The 23,439-nt window shown below is 59.9% G+C and overlaps 1 protein-coding gene across 4 annotated transcripts in view; it reads left to right on the plus strand.

Moving 5' to 3' along the window:
* The first annotated feature begins 5,111 nt into the window (after nt 1-5,111).
* Nucleotides 5,112-23,439, plus strand: part of RARA (retinoic acid receptor alpha) — a 35,567-nt gene continuing 17,239 nt past the window's right edge. For 2 of the 4 annotated variants that reach the window (XM_079904857.1, XM_079904860.1), the window contains exons 1-2: nt 5,112-6,137; nt 17,418-17,959. In XM_079904857.1, coding sequence (XP_079760983.1) covers nt 17,782-17,959 — 178 coding nt within the window. In that variant the 5' untranslated portion in view covers nt 5,112-6,137; nt 17,418-17,781. Of the gene's footprint in view, nt 6,138-17,125; nt 17,172-17,417; nt 17,960-18,804; nt 18,853-23,439 lie in introns of those variants that run through there. The other 2 variants (XM_079904858.1, XM_079904862.1) reach the window with 2 other exon arrangements.

The following is a 23,439-nucleotide window of genomic DNA, read 5'->3' on the forward strand; positions in this document are numbered from 1 at the left end:
CTGTCTGCACCCACACGTTTGGGGGGGCGGGGGATTAGTGTAATTGAGGCTGGGGCACTATTTTGTCTTCCTTCCAGCTGGGCCAGGATGAAGAAAACCAGCACAAACTTCCCCACACCAATTCCCTCTGCCCTCAAAAGACCAGTCAGTGGAGCCAGGCCCTGCCCTTTCGGTGCCCACAATGTGGTTGGCACTGATTTTTCAGAAATTGGGAAGGTTTCCCTCTAGACCGCTGGCCTCCTCTCTCCTCCTCCCGTGGGGTAAGGACAGCTCTCTGATTGTAGGCACTTCTGGGCAGGCCTCCCCCTAGAGAAGGGGTGTGGGATGCCCTCGAGATGGCCAAGTTGGCACTAGCCCCAGGCTGGAGGGCTGGACCTGATTTGGGGCTGGGAGTTTGTGGGGGAGAGCAGGACATGGGCCTCCCTGCCCCCCTCATTTCCTGCTCTTTGGGCAGCTGTGGGCGAGAAAGGCTGCAGGGACTATTTTTAGTTGGTCTGTCCCCTGGCAGGAGGGACGTGCAGAAAAGCACGGGGCAGGCAGAGGGGCTGGCCAAGGTGAGGGTAAGCAGGCGGGTGGGGGAGTGAGGCAGGGCCAGAGGGGCAGCAGACAGAGCAAGGATGCGTGGCGGGCAGGGGTAGAACCTTGAGAGGGGGAGAGGGTCCTGACCTGGTAGATGGGCTGGACTGGGCTCTCTCTGTCCAAATAGACTCAGAACCAGAGGGGCTTTAGAGGTGCCTGGACCATCCCTCCCCCTTACAGAGGGCAAGACTGAGGGCATGTGACTTGCCCTAGGACCTTCAACCAGTCGTTGACTGCACTGGAACCCCAGCCCAGGCCCCTTGCACTGTTTGCTTTTCTCTTGTCATTGTCTCTCCCCCGACCTGGCTGTGCTCCCTCCCCTCCTGCAGCAAGGGCTGGGTTCCTGGTTTGTTTCCTTCTCTGCTTGTTTACACAGGGTCTCCGGTAAACCCCAGCTGGGTGTGTTTATAAGTGTCCACCATGTGGAGAGAGTCTGTGTCCAGGCTGGAAGGAGGTCAGGGCTGGGGTTTGTTTAGGTGGCCTGTGGCCACAGATGTGAATCAAGGTGCTGGGCAGGTTCCAAAAGTCTCACAGGCTGGCGAGCCGGGAGCTTGGAGACCCCTTTGAGAAGGGGCATCTCGGTCTAACTCCATTTTAGAGACCCAGAGAGGGCTGGGGGTTGTGCCTACAGTCCCAGGATGGGTTAGAGACAGACCAAGGGCTAGGATGCAGCTTTCCAGACTCTCCAGAGCCTTTTGTGAGTGCCCATCCTGCCGTGCCTAGGTCAAGGTGGTTGTTTGCCAATCCGCCTCAACCAGGAAGGGGGTACGCATGGGGAGATTGCTGTTGGCTTCTGATCACAGTCAGAAGTGAGCCCTTCTGAGGCCTAGAGGCAGAGGCAGCTGGTTGGAGGTGCAGGGTAAGAAAGTTCAGTGCAGAAACGTGGTTCCTCAGAATTCAGCCTCATCCCCAGGGCCACCATGTTGCACAGCTGCAGGGGGCGCCATTCCATAGACCAGGGTATGAATGGCACCCTCTCTCTCCAGTTGTTCAGAGCCCTGCCTGTGTAGCCGCTGATGGTGCTTCTGTCCCCCACCTTCTTTCTTTGAATCAGCTTCAGATGCTGCTGGAAGGAGGTGTCCCAGACAGGCTTGAATCCAACTCCCCACCCTCCCTCCTGCCACCCGATGGCACCTAGTCCCCTGCCACGGTCTCAGTGGGCCACAGATTGGGTGCAGGGGCCCCTCCCCCCTCTCCGCTCAGTTTCTATGTCTCTGGGGGGCTTTCTTATCATTCCCCCCCCCCATCAGGCAGGCTGCAGTGTATGAGAAATCAATAGTGCAAATGGATTGAGGTTGTTCAGCCGGTCGGCTCCTCTTGGGCCCCATCAACTCTCCCAGGACTTGGGGAGTTACTCAGTCCACTTCTGGCTCAACATACGCAGAGATACACACACCTAGTGGTTGTAGCCTGGGCACTGAGCACGGGAATTATTCTTTCTGTCCATCGCTGTCTTCTCTCTCATTCTCTCTCTCCCTCTCTCTCATATACTGGGCTGGTCTTAGCATGACAAATACCCTTGAACATTTATTGTTTTCTAGCTTGGGTGGAGTCCACTGCCAGCCAGAGGTGGGAGGGGAGCAGGTGGGTGAGGCAGGCTGTGCCCAGGGAGGAGGACGAGCTGGGGAAGGGATTGGGTGGCAGCCCACCCCATCAGCCTCTGGTAACTCGATCCCTGCACCCCACCCTCCCGATTCCCCTCCTGCTGAACAACTTCAGCAGCTGCTGGCAGAAGCAGGGCTGGCAGAAGTGTGTATGAGTGCATGTGTGTATTTGGGGGGGGGGGCGGGTGGTGGTGAGAGGGGCTGTGGCGGCAGGAGGTGTTGCCAAGACATGTTAAAGGAGACTCACAGCCTGGGTACAACTTGGGTGGCAGGCGGAGGCGGGGCTGGGAGAGTGGGTGGTGAGTGATGGGCAAAGGGCAGGCTTCAGGGGAGAGGCAGGGCAGCCCAGGGGGTCTCACAAAACTTGTCTGCACTGGAGCAGGGCCTGGCATGGTGGGGGTGAGCAGTGGGGAGGGGGCAAGGGTGGGTAAAGCCATGGCTTGCCCCAGGATGCCTGTAATGCACATAACCATGGAGGACACAGCCTGCCCCTGTCCCCAGTCCCTGGGCTGTTCCTGCTGGATATCACAGTCTCGGTGACTAAGTCACTTCTGTCCTGGGGCTGGCAAGGTGCCAGGCTCAGCTCTTCTCGGTAGGTGAGTCACTGCCCTGGCATCTCCCCCGGATGCAGCTGAGTCACTGGCCGTGCCTGCTGGGCAGGTGGGCATCGTGCTTGCGGGTGGGGTTGGGGACTATGTGTGGAGCCCCCAGCATCTTCTCTGATCTCTCTCTGGCATGCCCTGGCCCCACCCACAACTCTGCAGAGCCAGGCAAGCCTGGTGTTTCTTCCATATGCTCTGCTGAGAGGGTAAAGGAAGAGGGAGCAGGGTACCGCATGGAAATGTATTTCGTTCAGAGTAAATGGGAGGGCGTGTGAGGAGGGGATTGTGGGTTTGAATCTTAGGTCTGCCATCGACAAGCTGTATGACCTTGAGCAAGGCAATTCCCTGGTGAAGCCTCAGTTTCCTCATCTGTACAATGGAAACAGGAGCCCTGCCCTAGATGACCCTCCAGGACCGTGAGAATCAGATGTGCGGAACCATGAGGGGGCTTTGGGGATGAGCTGGGTGGCTGCGGAGGGGGAGAGGAGTCTGTTGGGGTCGGTTCGGGTTCCAGCAGACACCTCCACCCCACTTGCATCCAGATGGTCAAAGTTTCCCATCCTCTGTTCCGATGATTACCAATGATGCAGGAGTTCCCCACAGGCCATGAAAGGGAGGCCTTGTTTTGGGGGAAGTGTGGGCTCTCCCGGGGTGTTTCACAGCTGTTTTGTATCTCCTTTGTCTGTGTGGGGGGCCTGTCACCGGGCCTGCACCTATCAGGGCTCTCTCAGATTTCCTCTAGTGGGAAGAGGGATCCCTGTCTTGGGCAGCCAGCTGCTCAGGCTCCTCCCCCAGCCCATCTCCTTCTGCCTGCAGCAGGGGAAGGGTAGGCCCCAAGAAGGAGTGTCTTTTTTAAGGAGTGAGGAGCACCTGGGACTGTGGCTTTTCTCCCTCTGCCAGTCTCCTGCTGCCTCCTTCTCCCTCCTGCATGAGGGTCCCTGGAGGGTGGGGGGGGGTGGGGACACTGGAGTGGGCCCAGCACAGCTGGAGTTCAGCTGGGCAGGGAGGGAGTGCCCTCAAGGTGTGCAGGCTGTATGCTTGTATACCTGGGTGCGGATCTTCTGTGCGTGAGCAACTGCCCCCTGTGGGGAGCAGGTTTGTGGGCGCATGAATTTCTTCCCTCATGTGCCTGAGGGTCTACTGCTCTGTCCAGGAGTGTGCCACGCCTGCACCCTCTGCTTCATGACCTTGTGCATATGCACAGATGCCTGTCTTGTATGTGCTTGTTCTGTGTGCATACATGTGCATACAGGTGTGCTCTGAATGTGCACGTGCGTGTGCACATATGCGTGTCCTGGGTGTGCATTTGCACACCTGCATCTCCGTGTGCGCGAGCGTACCTGACCCTCTGTGCTGGCAGGTGTACATGAAGGCCACCCTTCGTGGGAGGCAGTATACCTGTGTTTGTGCACACTTGTATTTCTGTGTCTGTGATCCTTCCCCTCTAGCCTCCGCGGGAAGGAAGACTGGTAGAATGTAGGCCAGGAGGAGCCTGTGCGGGCTTAGGGGTTGGCTGGCACTAAGTCCCCTCCCAGGCTGGTCCCTCATCGGGGCGGCGCCCCCTGCTGCTGGCTGGACTCAAGCTAGAACGCCTTTGGGGGGGGGGAGCTGGGGGGGAAGGGGTTAAGCGTCGGCGTCCACATCTGGGAGCCATTGGCGCATTCCTGCCTGCTGAGCGCATGTTTGCGGATGGATCTGGACGGGACAGGGTGGGAGGGGCTGGGCGGGCGGTTCGCACCGGCGGACGGAAATCCAGACGGGAGCGGGAGACGGCCAGGCCCAGCAGGCGGGAAGGGGCCTGGGGAAGCGTTGCCCGGACGCTCTCCCCCTGTGCCGCCGGACCTCAGGGCACAGCGTCCCGCCGACCCTGCTTGTCCTATCTCACCCAGGCTGGGGCCCCAAAGCTGGAGAGAGACAATCAGATACCTCGGTCCTAGACCCGGCTGTGCAACCGGTGCCAGGGTGATCGGGGACTAAACCCGTGTCCACTCCCAGCCTGCGGTTCCTTGTCTATAAAGCGGGGGCCGTCGGGCCGGTGGGTTTGAGAGCTCAGCCAGCCGGGTCAGGGGTGGAGGCCTGGGAGTGTGGCACTTCCCCTTCCAGTGGGAAGTCCTGTGGGGTTACTTGTGGCTACTTCTCTGACCGGGGACGGGGAGGGGGGTGTTCCCTATTGATTCCTCTTTCTCTCCCCCAGTGGACTGCTAGAGGTGGGGAGATGGTCCTCCCAAACGGAGTAGCAGGCTGGGAGGGGGCTTGTGGCTGTGTTGGGGATTGGGGTCTCTGCAGAGGGAGAGTAATTCAGATCCTGCCCCGCTGGAACAAGAATGCGAGCTTTCCTGGCTCCTCCAGCCTGGGCCAGGAGAAAGAAGCTTTGGGTCTGAGAGTCCCGTAGCATGTAGGGGTGCTCCTGGGCGCCCCCTACTCGGCTCTTGGAAGATCACAAGAGCCGCTGTCCTTTTTGGGGGAGGGTTCTGGGGTTTGCTGAAGGGTTGGGTTGGGCCAGAGTTCCTCCGACCCACTTGAGCTGGAAACGTGTTTGGGGGAGACGAGGTGAGCAGGTGTACTTGAGGGCGGTCTACCTGCTTTTGCACTCCTTTTTTGCCAGTGAGAAAATTAGGATTTAGAGAGAGGAAGCGACTTGCTCAAGGTCACACAGCTCTCATTTTCAAGGGTTGCTGGAGGAGGATTATAATTATGGGAGTCAGGGGCTTGACAGATAGGGCCGGAGTCACTGTATTCGCTTCCATATTACGTCGCAGTCCCTCTAACCCCGGTTTAGGTGTGAGGGGTGTGTGCGTATGATCCTTGCCCCTGTGAGTGTGGGTGTGTCGTTGGAGGGAAGAGTGTGTGATACCGCACACTGCAGTCCTTTCTCTACCGAGTCCTCCTTCCATTTTTTGCGCAGAACTCCCCCTTCTCGCTCTGAATGTCTCCTTTTGGGTCAGAGGGAGGGATTCTCCCAGATTCCCACGGTCCAGCCTTCTGCTAGGCGCGGCTCCTTTAAGACTCGCCCTTTCCCGGGTCTGTTAAGGGGAGGGGGGGCGTGATACTGTGGGCCCGCCCCTGGTTGCTGATTGGTCGGAGGGCGGACGGGGGCGGGCCCGAGGGTGAGGGCCTCCCCGCTGCTCGGTACCCTCCGCCCCCCGGTCTGGGGCTCCGGGTAAAGTTTCAGCCTCCGCACGTGACTCGCCATGGCCGCTGCTTTCGCCCCGCGCCCCTGAGCCGCGGCCCCCCAAACCGCTCCTCTCCCTGGACCCCGCAACCGCTGACGCCGAACGGCTCCAAGGCTCAGGATCAGGGCAGACGCCTTGCTCGCGGGCGACCCGGACGGATTGCTTCCCCCGACTGCGAGGTAACCTCTCCCCCGGGGATTTTAGAGAGCCTCCGGCTCCCGCAGGCATCGCGGCCCCTTGGCCTGCTCCTGAGAGGACCCGTGGGCGGGGACCCGGTGCCGGACGGGTTCCGACGGGAACCTGGGGTTTCCTAGGCTTCCCAACCCCGCGCCACCGTGCTCAGGGTGGGGGAGCCCCGTCTGTCTGCGCCCGTGTCTTCGCGCGAAGCCGTGAGGCGTCTGGGGCCGTCTGCCGCGCGTGTCTCCGGCGCCCGAGCTGTGGCAGAACCGCCGCTGGGAACTCCTGCTCTCTCTCACTTTTCTCCTTACAAACAAGCAAAACAAAAAGACTTTCAAACCTGTTTGGGGAGAGATCGGATGCCCAACGGACTAGCCCCCTCCTTCTTTCCCTCCTGTTATCTGAGCCGCCCTGTGGTTTGGGGAGAATCAGCCCGGGGGCCCACCCCCACCAGAGGCAGCCGGTTGGGGGGCGGGGCCCATTCAGCTGGTGTCCCCCGTGGAGCACGGGGAGCCGTCAGATTGGGGACGGGAGCCAGTGCAGCCAGGGAGGGATGTCTCTGGGTCGGGTGGCACCATGGAGTCATGGAAGCTTTTGCGGGTGTAGGGAGGAAGGAATAGATTGGTCGTCTTTGCTCTGCTGAGGGTGTCTGGGACCTGCTGCCACCCAGAAGGCGGGGAAGCTGCTAGCCAGATGTGTATGTGGGAGGGGGGCGCTGGAAAATCTGCTTGGCAATGCCCCTTCTCCTCTCTGGACATTGCCCTATTGTCAGGCTACGTGAGAAGGAGGCCAGGCCTCCAGTGTGCTAGGCTGGGGATGGGGACTAACTCATGTGGAAATCAGATAAGAAAAGCCCCCCGGTCTTGGAGACGCTTTTCCACCGTTCATCTTACCTTGGATAGGTTGCCCACGTGCTGGCATGGAGGGGTACCCTTGGCCCCCACTAGTGCCAGCTCCCTCTTCTGTAACCAGATTGCCTTCTACCTGCGAGATGAGTGCACGTGTGTGTGTGTGTGTGTGTGTGTGTGTGTGTGTGTGTTTTCAGAGGAACACTCCCCCACTCCCCCACCCCATGCTGCTTACCCCCAACCCTCACTTCCGCTCCTAACTGCCATTCCTCCTCCAGTTTCCTGGTTAGGAGATTCAGGGATATCTCTTGTCCCTTCCCTGGCTGCAGTGGTCATAGGGCAGGGTTCTGGGGAAGTGGTTCAGTAAGGTTGCCAGGTCTCGCTAGGAAACGGGCTCAAGCCCCAAACTCTCTTCCAGGGCTTGTGCTTGATGGGGAGGCTGGGCTGGGGAAGCCCCAGGGTGCCGTGGGGGGTGGTTTGGAGCCTTGGGGCTTCCCCTGTGAGGGGTGGAGAGGAGTCTGGGGAAGGGAATAAGAGAAAGAGTATTTGGACCTGGAGGAAGAAGAGGGGTAGTTGTGGAATCAGGGAGTTTGTGGCTATGAAAGATGTTGGTGCAGTGGGAGGGGCTAGGACGTCAGTTCTGCCTGGGAGTCTGGGCCATGTCAGTCCCGAGACAGAGCGGTCACTAGGGTCAGACTGGAGTTGACCCTTGGGAGCTGACGATCTTGGATTTGGAGGGTGTTAATGAGTGTGCATGTGGTGGTCACCTCAGGACTTTCCCGGCCAGACTGATGAGGGCAGTGCAGATGCAGTGGCAGTTCTGAGAAGACCCTGGGCTTGGAACCGCTTAATCCCGTCCACCTCCTCTTATAGCCCCCAAATCCCCATCCTTCAGGTTGACCCTAAATGCCCCTGCTACCACTCTGGGAAATCTCTCTGGTCCCCCTCCACCTCCCAGCCATGTGGCAGCCTGGCAGGAAGCTAGCTGCGGGCAGCCCCATCCTGATCACCCCCATGCTGCCCTGCTGGGCATAGTCACCCACATGTACCATGACGTGGTTCCTGCCACCATGTCTATTGTGGGGGGAAAGGGCATTGTCTGAGTGGCCCTTAAGGTCTGTTTTGGGGGTACTGACCCAGACTCCAGTTAATTAGCTCCCCTTCCCCTAAATCATTTGGTCTTGGAAGCTGGCTCTGCCCTCTGGGAACCCCTCCACCCCCACCCCTGTGCCACTCCTTGCTCAGACTTGAGGGTATTAGGTGGGTTGTCCTCAGAACTATGTGACAGGGTGGGGCCTGCCCCCAGATAAAACCTCAGTGCCCCATTCCCTGTCCTCTGGGTGGCAGGGGCAGGGCAGGACCCAGACTGTGCTGTACGGGTGGGTGTGTTTGGGACTCTGTGGGGTCCATTTAGGAGCTCTGTCTGGGTTTGGGGGTGATGGGCATCTGGGGAAGGTAATCCTATCCCTGTGATGAGTAAATGGGGTAATCTCCACTCGCCCAGCACCCCACACCCTTTCTAGTGGTGGTGGTTTGGGGAGTGTGGGAAGCTGGCAGGGCTCCTGGCAAGATGGCCAGGGTTGTCTTGACTTACTGGGTTTTGGGAAAGGAGTGTGGCAACTGATACCCCAGTTCCCAGGGCTTTGGCTCCATGTCCTCTCTGACGCCTGCTGTCTTTCCTCCCTCTGTTCCCCGTTCCACCCTCTGGCTGCTGTACGGAGCCCACAGGGTTTGTGGGGGGATGTGGGGTGGGAGCGAAGGCCTGGCTCTCCGTGTGTGTCCAGGGAGTGTTCTGGGGATGGGCAGGATTGGCTGAGGGAGTCTGGGTGTCCCTGCAGAGTGGGCGGCACTCGGGGACCAGGCCCAGAGTGTGAGAATGTGTCAGTGTCGGTGTGTCTGTCCTGTCTGGCTTGGGCGTGGGCGTCTCTTGCTTCGTCTGGATCTTGCCTCCCGCTCCAGTCCCCGCCCCCCCTCCCTCTCAGCTGGGACCGCCTGCTTGCTCTCTCTCTCTCTCTGCAACTGGAGCCTCCCTTGCCTGTTCCTGGAATTTGGAGAGGAGGAGGAGGAAGAGGCAGGCAGACAGACCTCCCACACTCTAGCCCGCCCGGCCTGGCATCGTGGGGAAATGAAATAGGTGCGGTGGAACTAAGGTTTCCCTGCCTTCCCCAGACCCTCCAACACACATCACAGAGTCCAGGGGGCCAGGTCTTACAGAAGGGGCCTGGGCTGCCCCCTCCCCACCAGGCAGCAGTGCCTCCTTCTTTTACCCAGCATCCTGCTGGCCAGGGCCCCTGCCTGGACCTCAGGCACCACTGTCAGCCTGGGGAGCGGGTGGGGGATTAGACTGCTGCCAGCCTGGCCAGCACCTGTTGCCAACCCCCAGCCCTGTAACTGGAGCAGGCCAGGGAGGGGGGCTGCAAAATGACAGGTGGAATTTCTGCAACCAGGCAACCCCCCACCCACTGGATATGCCTTTCCCTTCCGGCCCCGGAACAAGGAAAGCCTACCCCCCCCCACCAAGTGTCAACCTGATCTGGTGGGTGATGTCCCTGTCCTGCCTGTGGGGGTTATAGGGCCCAGGACATGGGCAAGGGGATGAGTTTATTGCTGCTTGCCCGATGACCGCCAGCCGCATCGCTGGCTCGCTGGCTGCAGGGCTGGGCTGCCCTTGTCGTGTTTTCTGAGCTCGGCTGCTCTGGCTGGGCTGGGGGGTATGGGGGTGTGTGGATGGGGGTGGTTCTCTGTTAATGTTTTAATTGCATAAAAACTGGGAGCTCAGCTCCGGGCCAGTGGGGAGTCTGGGTCTGGCTAGCCGCCCGGTTTGGGCTAAATATAGTCTGGGACATCTGCAGAGAAGGGGAGGGGGGTGGCGGGAGGTTCCATTCCCCCCGCCTCCGGCCAAGGTGCCCTCGTCTGGGCGAGCACCTTGGAGCAGGGAGGGGGATTCCTCAGCAGGAAAGGCAGGGGAGAGGCGGTGGGGGCTGGGCACTATTGAGACCTCGCCTGCCTGGAAGCCAGGAGACGCCTGAGCTGAACCCGGAGGCTTAGGAACTGGGCTGGAGTGGGGCGCGCCGGGGCGGATCCAGTGGCCCTGCTCGATTTTCCCCAGAGCTGCCTGAGGTCAGGCAGTCTCTGTGTGTCACTGCGCCCCGGTGGTGTGCCACCGTGACCCACTCGCTCTATGTGTGCCTGTGTGTACACACCTACCTTGGAGTAGCTCCCTCCCGGCTCCTCCCCTGGAGCCTCTGTCCCCTGGGTCCTACCGCAGGTCCCCAGCCTTCCTTCCTTGTGTCCCTCGCCCCACAGTAAACCTTCAGCCCAGGAATCGAGACTTGAGAAGGGGAAGCTGCGGTGGGGAGTTCTCTGATCTCCAGTCACGGCAGGAAGTGGAAGGGAGGGGGACCCAAAGGGGAGAACCGTGAGTGGCAGGCGGGAAGGGAGGGCCCGTCAGCCCTGCGACCGACTGTGCACACTGCAGTGGGGTCGGGTGTGTGTGTGTGGCCACCTTCCCAGCTGACCCCTTCCCTCCAGTTCCAAGTAGGGGAAACTTAGGGGACAGCTGATTCCCCAGGGGCTGCTAACAATCTTCCTCGCCCCCCCCCCACTGAAAAAACTGGCTTCCTGTCACGTGGCTGTCACTTCCTGGCCCTCTGTGGTTCCCGGGATGTTTGTTGTTGGTTGCCATGGAGATGGCCGCCTTGGGCACTACCCTGGTTCTCTTGGGGAGGGAGCTGCCCCTCCCCCTAGGCCCACAGTTTTGGGGGGGGATTGGGGGGCATGCCCAGGGGGCTGTTTCAAGCTGAGTGTGTGTGGTCTCCGATGCCCCAGATCCCCCAGGGCACCCCAGACTTCTGTCTGTGGGAAGGAGTCACAGCCACCTACTCAGACTGAGCGTCGGGGAGACTGTGACCACGTCTGGCTGTGCTTGGCTGACTGTGAATCTGACCGATTGTGCAGACCCTGTCCCCTCCAGCCTGGGTCCCGCAGTCCCAGAAAGATGCCCGTTCTTGGAACCTCCGCGCCCTCTCCCCTTTCCCTTTGGAGCCTTCTCCCGTCCTGTGTTCTCATGGAAACTACCTTCCCCAGGGAGTTTCTGTGGTTTCTTGGGGTCCAGGCTGGAGTAGGGAGGGGCTCTGGGCAGGATCCCCAGTTGTGTGTGTTTTGGGGCCGGGGAGGTGGTGGTCTGCAGGGCCTCCTCTCCCCTCCACACACAGCCTGCACCCGCTTCACCCTGATACCGCAGGCCCTGTGCTTTAAGGGGCTGGTCCTGGGACTTTGTGACCATCCGCCCCACCCCCTGGTGGGCTTCCCTGTTCAGCTGGGGGTGGAGAGGGGAAGAGATTCCCCCTAGTTCTAGCCCCACCTGAGTAGGTGGGTGTGGAGCGTGGGGCGTAGGAAGTTCCTGGGGGTCGCTGGATGGGGGGTGTGGGGCGGGGCACGGTCTGACTCAGGCCTGGTCTGGGGTCAGAGCCAAAAGGATATCCTGAGGCGGGAGGGGGGCGGGGGCGGGCGTTCCCGGCTTCCCTGCAGCCCGGGTCCCTAGGGAAGGACGCCGGGAGGGGGCTGGTAGCACTGGGTCGTGCCGACGGTCTGTCCGCCCCGGGGTAGGGTTGGGGCAGAGCTGAGGGGTTGGGGGAGGCGGGTTGCAGCCGCGCAGCCGCGCACATACCTGCTGCTCTGTGTGTTCGGCAGACCCCGCCCCTTGTGAGAGTTATGCTTCCTGCGCCGCGGAGAGGGGAGACAGTGGTGAGGGGGCAGCTGCCAAGGTGGGGGTGGGGAAAGCCCCGTGCCAGGCTGGCTGTGAGGACGGTGGTTTCCAGGCTGGGGGGGTGTCCCCTTTTGTCTGTGCCCCTTCGGTCCCCGACCCGGACAGAGCTGCCTTTGTGTGGTCCACACACTCCTGTGGTCTGGCTGTGGCCTCGGCAGCCTCATCTCTTCCTCTTCCTGTTTTCTTCCTTCCCTGTGGGCCCATCCCTCTCCTTGAGGCCTGGGCTGCCCCCTGCCCTTTCACCTGTTCTCTGCTCCAAGAGAAGACTGGGTGGGAGGCTTCAGCTCTGGTTCCGGGTGGGCCCCTCAGCCGCCCTGGGCTTCGGAGGCCCTGGGCACATCTCCCAGGGGGCTCTGGGGTGCAGCCCCTGGGGTGTGGAGTCGGGACACTGCCCTGACCAGCAGACATCCCCCCCACACACACTTCCTCCTCCCAGCACCTGGCCTGTCCTGGGCTTGGGTTGTCCAGTTGCCCTTTCTGCCTGGTATTCAGTCACTGCGGGGATGATGGCCCGTGGAGGTCAGGCAGCCCTGTGTAGCTGGGGCAGAAGCTTGGGCGGGTACAAGTTGGGGAGACACCAGATCCACTTTTCTGGGACTAGGTGCTGTGTCTTGAGGCAGTGGGCAGTGGCAGCATCCAGAGGCCAGACGCTGGACTTCAGCACTCCCCTGACTCTCTCCGTAGATGTGCTCAGGCCCTGCACGTGCTTGGGGCAGGTTTTCCAACAAGTCCCAGCTCCAGCGAGGCAGGCCCGGGCTTCTGAGGACTGGTGGGGAAGAGGTGCCCTCCACTGTCCCAACCTCACCCCGCTGGTCCTTCTCAGGCCCTCCTGGGGTGGTCTCTTTCAAAATGAGGCTGGCCTTGCTGGCTTCCTGCAGCCCAGAGCCTGGAGAGCAAAAGGTAAACAGAGGACCGGAGTGGCCAGGAGGAGAGAGGGGCCTCTGGAAAAAGGGGGAAAAGGGAGTAATGTTCACCATTCTGCTGATCTGAGGAGTGTGGGGGAGGGGAGAGGTTTTGGCTTTGCGTGTATGTGAGTGTGTGTGTATTTTTCTGGAAAGTTTATAAATAGTTCCAGCCCACTGTTCTGGTTTGAAATCTGCCCTGTCCCGCCCTGCCCTGCTCTGCCAGCTCCTGACAGGGGAGGGGGTCCAGAGGGGCTGGGTCTTTGCTTCCGTCAGGGCTGGAGTCCCTGTCCCCCACCCCCAAGTTGAGCTGGAGCTTTGGGTGTCATTTGCATATGATTCACTGACTGTCTAGAATGCCTAGGAAAGCCCCTGTCCCCCCTTCTTTTAAGCGCCCCAATCCTTATCCCCTCCTCTCAGCCCGTCCAGGACTGCCTGGCTTCTATTCCTTGCGAGCCATGGTAGTGGGGTAGCCTGGGAAGCAGAGAGGAGGGATTGGGTGAAGAAGGGGGGCAGGGCCAGCTGGGTTTGGGGACCCCTGGCTCCTCTTCCCTGAGGGTAGGGGGGAAATCGTCTATTCCTCTTCCCCTCCTCCCCTCCCCACGTCCAAAGGTTTCCCTTTTTTGGTTTGTGAAATGAAAGAAGGGAATTTGGGAAAGGGTTGTGGTCAGGCCTCCACCCACACCCCGAATATTCCTCTCCCCACATTCCTGTCCTCAGTCTGGGGGGAAGCAGACCCTGGAAAATGGGTAATTCTCCCGCTCAGCCCTGTCAGCAGCTGCTAGCCCTGGCTGGGGAAGGGACAGCAGACATACTGCCCAGGGAGGCCCCGACCTGGTGCTGGCAGGCGCGGGGGAGGGAGGGGACCCGTTGCCCAGCACCTCCTGTGTGCTGGGTGGGCGCTGTGCTAGGTGCTTTCCAGGACTTTTATCTCTTAAATCACACAGCCGGTTGTTGAGGTAGGCAGTTCACAGACGAGTAAACAGATGCTTAGAGAGGTTAAGTGACTCGCCTAAGGTCACCCAAAGTGGCAGAGCTGAGATTTGACCCTTCAGACTTCTGGTTCTTTCTGCTGTCTTCACAGCTTGGCCAACATTTGCCTTTTTTTCCAGATGTGTGACTCTGGGGACATAAAGAACGGGTAGCTGGGGACACCTGACACTGGGGGAGGGATCCTGGAGCCTTTTGAGGGTGAGGGAGGCCCCAGCGGGCAGGGGTGCCTGGCTGGTGGCAGGTGCTCTGGCCCTCCCCCCCACCCCCCCTTTCTGCTGTGCCGAGGCTGGGATCCGGGTTTGGGAGGTGTGGGCCTGTGGTTTTTCCCTCCCTCAAGGGAGGGTGCCCACGGGCAGTGGAGGTGGCGGGCATAGGGTGGAGGTTGGATGTGGGTAATTTGTTTTCCCTTTCTTTGGTGCTGGTTTCGATTCTCTGACAGTGTCTTCTCCACCCCTGGGTGCAGGGGGCCAGGGCCCAGGCATCTCCCCAAGGGTCGTAGTTCCAGAGGGACCTTCTGAGGCCAGGGCTGTGCTCTTTGGCCCCGCCCCCATCATCCCTGCCCTTGCCCATCCCTGTTCCCTGGTCAGCCTGGCCCTTGGCCCATTTCTGTAACCTTTGCCCCTTCCCTTGGCTCAAGGCCTTCCCCAGGGAGCTAACTGCATTGAAGTTTGCAGGCTGAGCTCCTTTAGTGAGGCTCCGATGGGGGTGGGGAACACCTTCCAGCCTCTCCCTGGGGTGTGTATCTGTGGCTGAGGTTTGAAGTACGGTCCAGTTTCAAACTCCTCAGGGGCAGAATTGAGGCATTAAGGCGGCTGTCGTTAATCTCTCCTCTGGGGTCAAGGGTTGGCTCCAGAGGGTCCAGATCGAATCTGCTGCTGCCCCCCACCCCGCAAAAGCTGGGTCAGGAGGCCTGGGTTCTGGAGTGAATGGCTTCCTGGGCCTCACCTCAGAGAGGCCGGCCCCCATTTGGACGTGAATCCACCGGCGTGCTTCTCTGTGTCTGTGGACCCTGCTGTGTACTGGGGGGCCGGCCCGCAGGGAGGCAGGTGCAGAGGTTCGCCTGGCGGGGTGAGGGCCAGGGTAAGTGCAGTTTGGGAAACTCTGAGGCTGTGGTTGTGCGTCTGTGGGGAGCTGTGTCCCGGTCCGGGCATGCAGGCCTGGAGCTGGCTTCACTGTGTGTGGAGCCCAGGTGTGGAGGGATCGCATCTCCGGGTTTCCTCTCCTCATGTGTCACGTGCGTGCCCGCAGGCGCCCAGGCTAGGTGTGTAAGCACGCGTGCTCTTGTCCACCGGACGCTTTCCCTGGAGCTGCGCGTGTGAGTTTCTGCAAGTGGGTGTGCGCGTATGTGAGGGTCTGACTGTCAACGCTGGCGAGGCTCAGCCAACCCCTCCCTCCCTTGCTGGCTCGAGTTTCCCTTGTGTGGCGCCCCTCGGGGTTGTGGGGGGCCAGGGCGGCAGCTGGCCAACGGGTGGGGTCCCTGCTCCTCTGACGTCAGCCTCGCAGCCCGGGAGGGAATTGGCAGGGGCGTGGGGAAGGAAGGGGGCACCTCATTCAGGAGTAAGAAGAGAGGCCCTATGGTCGTCATAATTAGTAACAGTCAAAATCATGCTCGTTAACAATAGGGGAGCTGCCCCCTTCCTTGCAAGTACCTGTCCCCCTCCCGCTCCCTCAGCCCCGCACAGTCACAGGCTGGCTGGCCGGCGCGGCTGGGCCCCGAAGTCCTGGCCTCGTCCATAGTGGCCTTGGCAGAACTCCCCCATCCCAGGCATGGTCCGCAGCCAAACGCTGGCCATGTGTGTGTCCTCTGGACTCCAGGTCCGAGCCTGGAGCCTGGAGCCTGGAGCCTGGCACCGCCGGAGCTTGGGGAGGAAGGGCTTGGAAAGGGAGGTAGTCCTTATTTGGGATCTCTGTGGCCCTGTCTTCTTTTCTTTTCTCTCTCCTTCCTCCCCGCCTTTCTTTCTTCTTAACAGCTTTATGGAGATACAATTCATATACCATAAAATTCACCCATTAGAGTGTACAATTCACTGGTTTTAATATATTCACAAGAGTTGTGCAACTGTCACCACAATCACTTTTAGAAAATTTTCATCAGTCCAGAAAGAGCCCCCATACCATTCAGCAGTCACTTCCCATTTCCCTCGGACCCATGCCCCAGCCCCTGGTAACCACAGTCTACTTTCTGCCTTTATAGATTTGCCTATTTTGGACATTTCATATCAACGGAATCATACAATAGGTAGTCTTTTACAACTAGCATCATGTTTGCGGGGTTTATCCATGTTGTCGTGTATATCGGTACTTTGTTCCTTTTTATGGCAGAATAACATTCCATTGTATGGATGGACAACTTTTTATTTATCCGTTCATCAGTTGATGGACATTTGGGTCGGTTCTACTTTTTGGCTGTTAGGAGTGCTGGTATGAACAGCCACACCCACGTACAGGTTTGTGTGTGGACTTAAAACTTTAACTTCTCTTGGGTAGATACCTAGAAGTGGAATTGCCGGGTCGTATAACTCTTGTGTTTAACCTCTTAAGGAACAGCCACACTGTTTTCCAAAGCAGCTGCACCATTTTACATTCCCACCAGCAACGTCTGAGTGTTTTAGTTTCTCCGCATCCTCACGTACTTGTTATCAGTGTTTTTGATTATAGCCATCTTAGTGGATGCAGAGTGGTATCTCATTGTGGTTTTGCTTGGCATGTTTCTTTCTGTCTCTTTTCTTTTGTCTCTCATATATGTCATATGTGTGGGTTTATACACACACTCATATATAAATACGTGCATATTTATTGATACTGTTTATATATATCCTCCTGGACCTCTTGTGGATGCTTCTCTTTCTCCGTCTCGTTCTCTGCTCTTGTTGCTGCCTGTCTGTCTCACCGTGACGTGGAATTTCTGGGTTCATCTCTGTCTCTTGCTACCCGTGGTGTTATCTCTGCGTGTCCTCGGGTCCCAGCTGTTCAAACAGGGTATGGATTTGTGGATGCACTGGTGGAGGGGCATCTGGCCTTTCATCTTCTGCCCACCTCCCACCCTCTCCAGGGAGGTTGCTTCTGCAGACAGAGTATGTGGGTGAACTCTGAGATCAGTCTCCCTTGCCCCTCCATTGCCTGGGAGTAGGGGGCTTCCACCCTGGGCAGTCCCTGCCCATCATGCTGTTAGGCAATGGAGGTGATACCCAGGAGTCCTCAGTTCCCATTTCCCTATTTGTATGTATGTAAACGGGCCTCCCCTCCAGCCCGTGGGACAGACCCATCTGGGGTGCTCGGGCTTGGATTTGGGGGGGAAGTGGTGTAAGCGGGGGCCCCCTGGCTTAGGAGTCATTTTTCTGAGAAGTGCCACCGCTTTAGGGAAGCGGCTTTTCCTCCCCCTCCCTCCTCCCTTCAAGCACACGTTCTCTGCATCTTGACCTCAGGTAACCCGCTTTGGGGGAAGGAGGGCCAGCTGCCTTCCTCTGCTGCAGGAATCTTCTGGGGTGGCATGGCACCGGGGACCCTTTCCTCTCAGGATTGTGGGTGAGAAGTCCTCCTCGGCTCTGGGCTCTGTCCCCGTCTCCCCAGCCTGGCTCTGCTGTCCTGCCACCCCCAGCAGTGTCTGGGCCCTACTCCCAGGCCGTCTCTGCCAGCCAGGCATGGTGCCAGCTGTCTGCTCAGCCGGGTGCCACGGGAAAATCGCCGGCCGCCCAGGTTGGGGAGCTCCGCGGGGAATGCCCGTGCGCCTGCTCCTCGGTGCCCACTCACCTGTCTTTTTTCTCTCTGCAGCATCACAGGACATGGCCTCCCCAGCCACCTAGCTCGGGCCCACCTAGGAGAGGGATCCTTTCGGCGTCCTGAAGGCCAGCTCTGGACCTTCCTGGGAAAGTGTCAGCTCACAGAAGTGCGTGACCAAAGGACCGGCTCTTGGGACGTCCCCCAGCCCACCTGGCCCCCAACTGGAGTGGGGGCTCCAGGAGGCTGAGATCAGCCTGCTAGCCTTGGACCGCAGCTCCAGGACAGAAGGGGGGGTGGGCTGACCACCCAAACCCCCTCTGGGCCCAGGCCCCATGACCCGAGGAGAGGCGGCCTGAAGCCTGCCAGAGCCTTCGGCCAGACTGTCTGCCTGTCCTTCTGACTGTGGCTGCTTGGCATGGCCAGTAACAGCAGCTCTTGCCCAACACCTGGGGGCGGGCACCTCAATGGATACCCGGTGCCCCCCTACGCCTTCTTCTTCCCCCCCATGCTGGGTGGACTCTCCCCACCGGGCGCTCTGACCACTCTCCAGCACCAGCTTCCAGTTAGCGGCTATAGCACGCCATCCCCGGCCAGTAAGTGGAGTGGTGGGCATGGTGGGAGGGGCGGTGGAGGGCGGCAGGCCGAGGTGGGCCTCTAGGCACATCTCTTCGGCAGTGGCGAGGGCTCCTCCAGACAAGGGGGATCGTTGTTTGGGGGGCTTGTAGGCTGATGGCTGTGACTGCGTTTGGTGTTGCGGGGGACAGAGGGAGAGCTGAACAGTGCTGTCCTCCGGCGCCTCTCACGCCGCCCCCCACCCAGTGCTCTGCCGTGGAGGGCCTTATAAATAGCTCCGAGGACTGGACACGGAGGCTGGAGGCGGGTAAACAAACCTCTCGACATTTGGTGGAAATGGCAGCTCTACTGCGAGCAGCGCCCCACCTCCGCCCCGCCCCATCCAGTGCCTCTGGGGGAAGGGGCCTGAAGGCGTAGAATCCCCTCCCCTCGCCTTGGCCAGGCTAGGTGGTGCTTCCCTTTGTGGGGAGGGTGAGGGGGAGCCCACAGGCAGCCTGGTGGGTCGGGGCAGGGTCCCAGGAGGGGGCGCTCAGCCTGGACTCCGGCTGTGGATGCAAGCCTGCTCTTGGCCGGGCCTGTGTTTCCTCTCCGCCTCCGCCTTCTGCCACAGGGGTCGCCTGTTGGCTGGGTGGGGGTCTCGGTAACCTTCCCTGGCTGGCCGAGCCAGGTAGTGGGAGGTGGCGGCAGCTATGGCCAGCTGGCAGAGTCCAGGCCTCGGGCCTGCCAGGACGCTTACAGTAACTCGGGCCCCCAGGGCCCAGCTGGGCGCCGGGCCAGGGCTTGGCGGGGGGGAGGGAGCCGGGGCCTGGCCTGGGGCAGGAGGGGGTGGAAACAGCAGAAGGGGGCCGTGGATGGCGGGCTGGCTGGCCAGCTGCTGACCTGGGAAACGTGTCCCACCTCTCCTGGCAGGCAGGTACTGAATACCCTGCCCCGGGCACCCACCGCCTCTCCCGTGGCCACTGGCAACATGCCTGGCGCCGCTGCCCTGTGCGCCCCGGCTGGGCTGGGTCAGTGCCCCCTTCCCAGTGTGGGGGCAGCGCCCTCTCCCCGGAGCCAGGGAGCCTCTTTGTCCCTGGGGCAGGCCCTGGCTGGGCGCCTCACTGCCCACACTGGCCGGCTGCCCACTGCCACCACTGCTTCCTGGCTCACCTCCTCTGGCTGCACGGTGGCCCCCTCCCTCCCAGGCCCCACCAGCCACTGGGAGCAGGGGCTCTAAGTCTGTGCTCCTTTAGGTCCTTACCCTTTGTGCCCTGGGGCAGGGGGCAGGCGGCTGCTGCCTACTCAAACCTCCACCTTCTGTTTCCTCCCTTGGGGGTGTGCAGCCGCCAGCACTTTGACCTGGGAGTCGGAGTTGGAAGCCCGCCCGCCCGCCGATTCTGGCCTGGTCTTCAGTCTATGCTAGGTGATGGGGGAGGCCAGTGTCTGGGTTCGGGGCTGCTGGGGAAGGAGCGGGTGTGTCTGTGTGGGGTAGTGCCTGCGTCCATGGGGACTGGGATTCATATCCCAGCTCCAGTGACTGGAGTGTCTGCTTCCTGCCAGGGTGGGGTTTTCAGGGAGGGAGACATCGACATCGAGGGTGCTCAGCCTGGTGCCGGTGGACAGCTTGCTCTTCCCCAGGTGATAGGAACAGAGCCCCAGACACTCTGTCCACCTGGGGCCTGGCTCATGGAGGGTTTGATGGGGCTGGGCCTGACCCCTGACCTTGCCCTGTCTTGTGCCGGACAAGCAAATGTTTTACCCTTCTTTGAATGTTGCAAGCTTCTTCCTCTTTCTTAGAGGTGGGTGGGGAGGGTTTCCGGGTACCCCACTTCCCATCCTGCTAACCTTCATCCCCCAGGGTGGGGTGCCCACATTTCGGGTTAGGCAATGCCCCTTCCTGCCCCCTCCCTTTGTGAGCCTGTGGGTTGCCCTGTCCCTTCCTAGTAAACAACAACTTCTCTTCCTACCCACGGCCCCAGCCTCTGAGCTTCTCCCTGACCTTCCCCTTCTCTGGGACCAGAGGTGTGGCCAGGAACCTGAGGGAGCCCTGCATCTCCCTCCTTCTTGGGCAGGGCTGAGGGGCTTGGAGACCCTGGCTCTCAGCGCTGGGTAGCGAAGCGTGACAGATCAAAGCTCGGGCATGGAGGCAGCCTCGCCTTCCCCGCTCTCCCCACCTGGGGGCTGGTGCTGGGGGTCAGGCAGTTCCTAGGAGGGGTGGACATCTGTGGCCCCCATTCCTGTAAGGAGCGATTACATGCTCTGGTCCTCTGCCGCCCTTTCTGTAGGCAACCTGGCACATGAGGCTCCCTCCTCCCACTTCCCACCAACACAGGTGTTTGGTAGTCCTCCCTCCACCTCCCATTCCTCTCCCCAGGTCAGGAGGAGGCTGGACCTTGGGTGTACCCTTCAAAGACCCGGGGGCCTGTGGAAGGACAGAACTGTTCTCCAGGTCACTGGGGACAGGTGGGTATCTTTTCTGCTGTCGGCTCCCTGGGAGACGGAGTGGCAAGCTCCAGAGATAGGCCAGGATCCACCCTCTAGACCAGCCCCTGGGGCGTGGTCTCTGAGGACTGGTACTTACTGTGGAGGGTTGGGATTCAGTGTGCCTTGGGGGGAGGGTCAGGGTTGGGTGTGTTTTAGGGGTGGGGAGGTCAAGGTTGGGTGTGTGTTGGGGAGGGGGTCGATGGCTTATGTGTATTGGGTGAGAGGGTCCGAGTGCGTCTGAGGAGAATCAGACCCAGAGCCCGGGAGGGGTGTCAGTTTGTGTGCTGGAGGGGGCGGTGACTTAGGGCACAGAGGGTATAAGGGGGAGGCGTCTGTGATTGTGTTGTGTGTTTGGGGAGGGAAGGGTCTTTATTTCTTATCACTAGTCTAGGCTGGAGAGGAAACAAACCTGCCTTTTTTGTTGCTCCCCTGGGAATTCCACGGGGTCGGGGAGCGGGGGGTGGGTGGGTGGAGGAGAGGTGGAGTACGCTGTGTAGCGAGTTCTGGCTTTGCCACTTACTAGATGTGATAACCTCTCTGAGCACGTGTCCTCGTCTGTAACCCAGGGATCTGACCAGAACCTCCCTCAGAGGGCTGAGATTAGGCGAGATCTTTGCTGTAATGCACTCTGGTCTTCACCTTGCCTGTGATCATGCTGTCTCCTTGCCGTGGTACCCTGTGTTACGACAGTGGAAAGGGACCGTGGCCCTTTCTGGGTGGGGGCTGGAGAGAACGGGAGGCTAACATCTGTGGAGCACCTACTGTGTGCCTGGGACTTTATCTCTGTTTTACAAATCTTAATCCCGACAATCCTGGGAGAGGGACATTATCTCCATTTACACATGAGGAAACAGCACCGGTGGTTAAGTGGCTGAGCTAAGTGACCTTACAGCTGGGCTGTTTTCTACCATCCAGATAGGCAGCTGCGGGAGGGTATTGTGGGGAGCCCTCCTGGGTGTGGGGAGCTCAGGGCCATGGTAAAACCCCCTCTCCCATGGCTGAAGCCCCGCTTCTGCCTCAGGACCTTCTGCTTTCACCCAGTAGGGGGCGTAGGGGACGGCCTCCCCCCTAGCCACGCCCCCTTTTCTGTTTTTGATCCTGAAGGCTGGAGGGAAAGACCGATAAGAGGCCTGAGCCAGATCTCCATCCTGTCCTGGAAGCTGCGGATACAATCTGTTCACACCCATCCTCGCCCCCAGATCAGCCCACTGCAGCCCGGGGAGTTTGCAGAGCTCAGCGGGCACCCTCCCTCCATCTCCATCCAGACAGACACTGTAGGAACAGAGTGTAAAAGCTACCGTTCTTATTTTGTTTCCATTTGTGGAGTGGGGGCAGGGAGGTTGGAAGCTATCTGTAGAGGAGCTGGGGATGGGAGCCCCGAAAGACTGGGTCCAGACTTTTCCTTTCCATCCACACATTTGCTGTGTGGCCCTGGGGTCTGGGGGAGCCTGGAGAGACTGGAGGGTGTGAGCCCTTCTCCTTTCCCTCTCCTCTGCCACTCCCCTTTTCAGTCTGTATCCTCCCTCCCCCTGCTCCTGCCCACTCTTTCCCTGGACAATAGGAGGGACAGCCCAGGGAGAGGGGGGACTGCTAGCAGTGCCCTCCCTAGGGTCCAAAATGCAGAGTCAGCCAAAAGACTGTTGGACAGGGTTTTGAATGAAAATGCGGCCCCCTCACCTTTTATCTCCAAGCATTGATAGTGCACAGGCCCCCTCAGGGCAGGATCCCAGCATGGGCAGGGGGAGGGGACTCAGGGAAGGAAGCCTGTCCTCTTAGGCTGGCCAAGACCTGAGACACTGTGTCTGCCCGTGCCAAGGGCCCTGTGCCCATGGGGATGTGCCAGTGCAGGCCCTGACTACCCTTTGAGGGGTAGTGTCTGTGGAAAGAGGAAGTGTTTCCCTTCTCCAAATCACTTTGGGGCGGTGCCTACAACGCCCTCCTTCTCTGCGTTTTCAGTGGTGGGGCACAGCCCATGGAGCTGGACCTCCCAGGGTAGACTGGAGGCCCTCTGCCCCGACTAGATCAGAAATAGAGGCCCTCCCCTCCCCATTTTGACTTCTGAGCTGCTGGGAACCTCAGCCCACGGCCCAAGTTCCCCTTGGCAGAAGTCTTAAAGGACAGCTCTTCCTGCGCAGCCTTGGGCAGATCACTCAACCTCTCTCGAGTCTGAGTCTGTTTCCTCCTCTTTAAAGCAAGACTCCTAATTCGTTGCTTGCTGGGCAAGTTGCTATGAGGCCACGGTGACCTGCTTGCTGGTGAGGGCCTGGGCGAGCTTCAAGTACCCTGCAAAAGCAGTGATGACGAGGGTTGGGTGGAGCCGGGCATTGTCTTGGGGGATGGCTACCCTGTACTGGGACCTGATGTCCGTCTGGCCCCGGGTCTCATGACGTCCTGTTTGTTATCCCCTCCAGATGGGGTTGGGGACTGGAGGGACCCCTGCCTGGCACAAGCGGAGGCCACTTCAGTTCTGCCCATACCTGCTGAGGGCCTGCTAAGCACACAGTCCTGGAGGAGTTGTGGGGGACACGGCAGAGGAGGACGGGGCCCCAGGCCTGCCACTCGGTCCTCCGCACGTCCCCCGCTGCCCCCCCCCAGGCGGCCAGAACCTTCCTTTTTCCCTCTTCTCCCATTGCCCCAGGACACTGCGTTCTGCTCTGACCTGCCCCATGACCTTGCTGTTGCCCAGAACAGGCATCTCACCCCGACTTCTCCACTTCTCTAGCTCCGGAAATCCTATCCATCTTTCAAGGAATATCTCGAATACCGCCTCTTCTCAGAAGCCTTCACAGATGTTCCCGCTTCCTTGCTCACTCGCTCCCTCCTTTGAAGGCCCGCAGGTCCTTATTTTTTCTCTTAACAACACTCATCTCTCTACCATGAAGTGACTCTCTCCACCTGGTACCTGCAGTGAGCTGTATCATTTGGGAGATCTTTTACTGATCACCAGGTCTTCGATGGCAGGGACAGCCCCAGATCCGTTAGTACCTTGAAGCTGTGAACACAAGGCCTAGCACATAACTGGTGCCCAGGATCTACG

The sequence above is a fragment of the Stenella coeruleoalba genome, assembly GCF_951394435.1.
Source record: "Stenella coeruleoalba genome assembly, chromosome: 19".
NCBI lineage: Eukaryota > Metazoa > Chordata > Mammalia > Artiodactyla > Delphinidae > Stenella > Stenella coeruleoalba.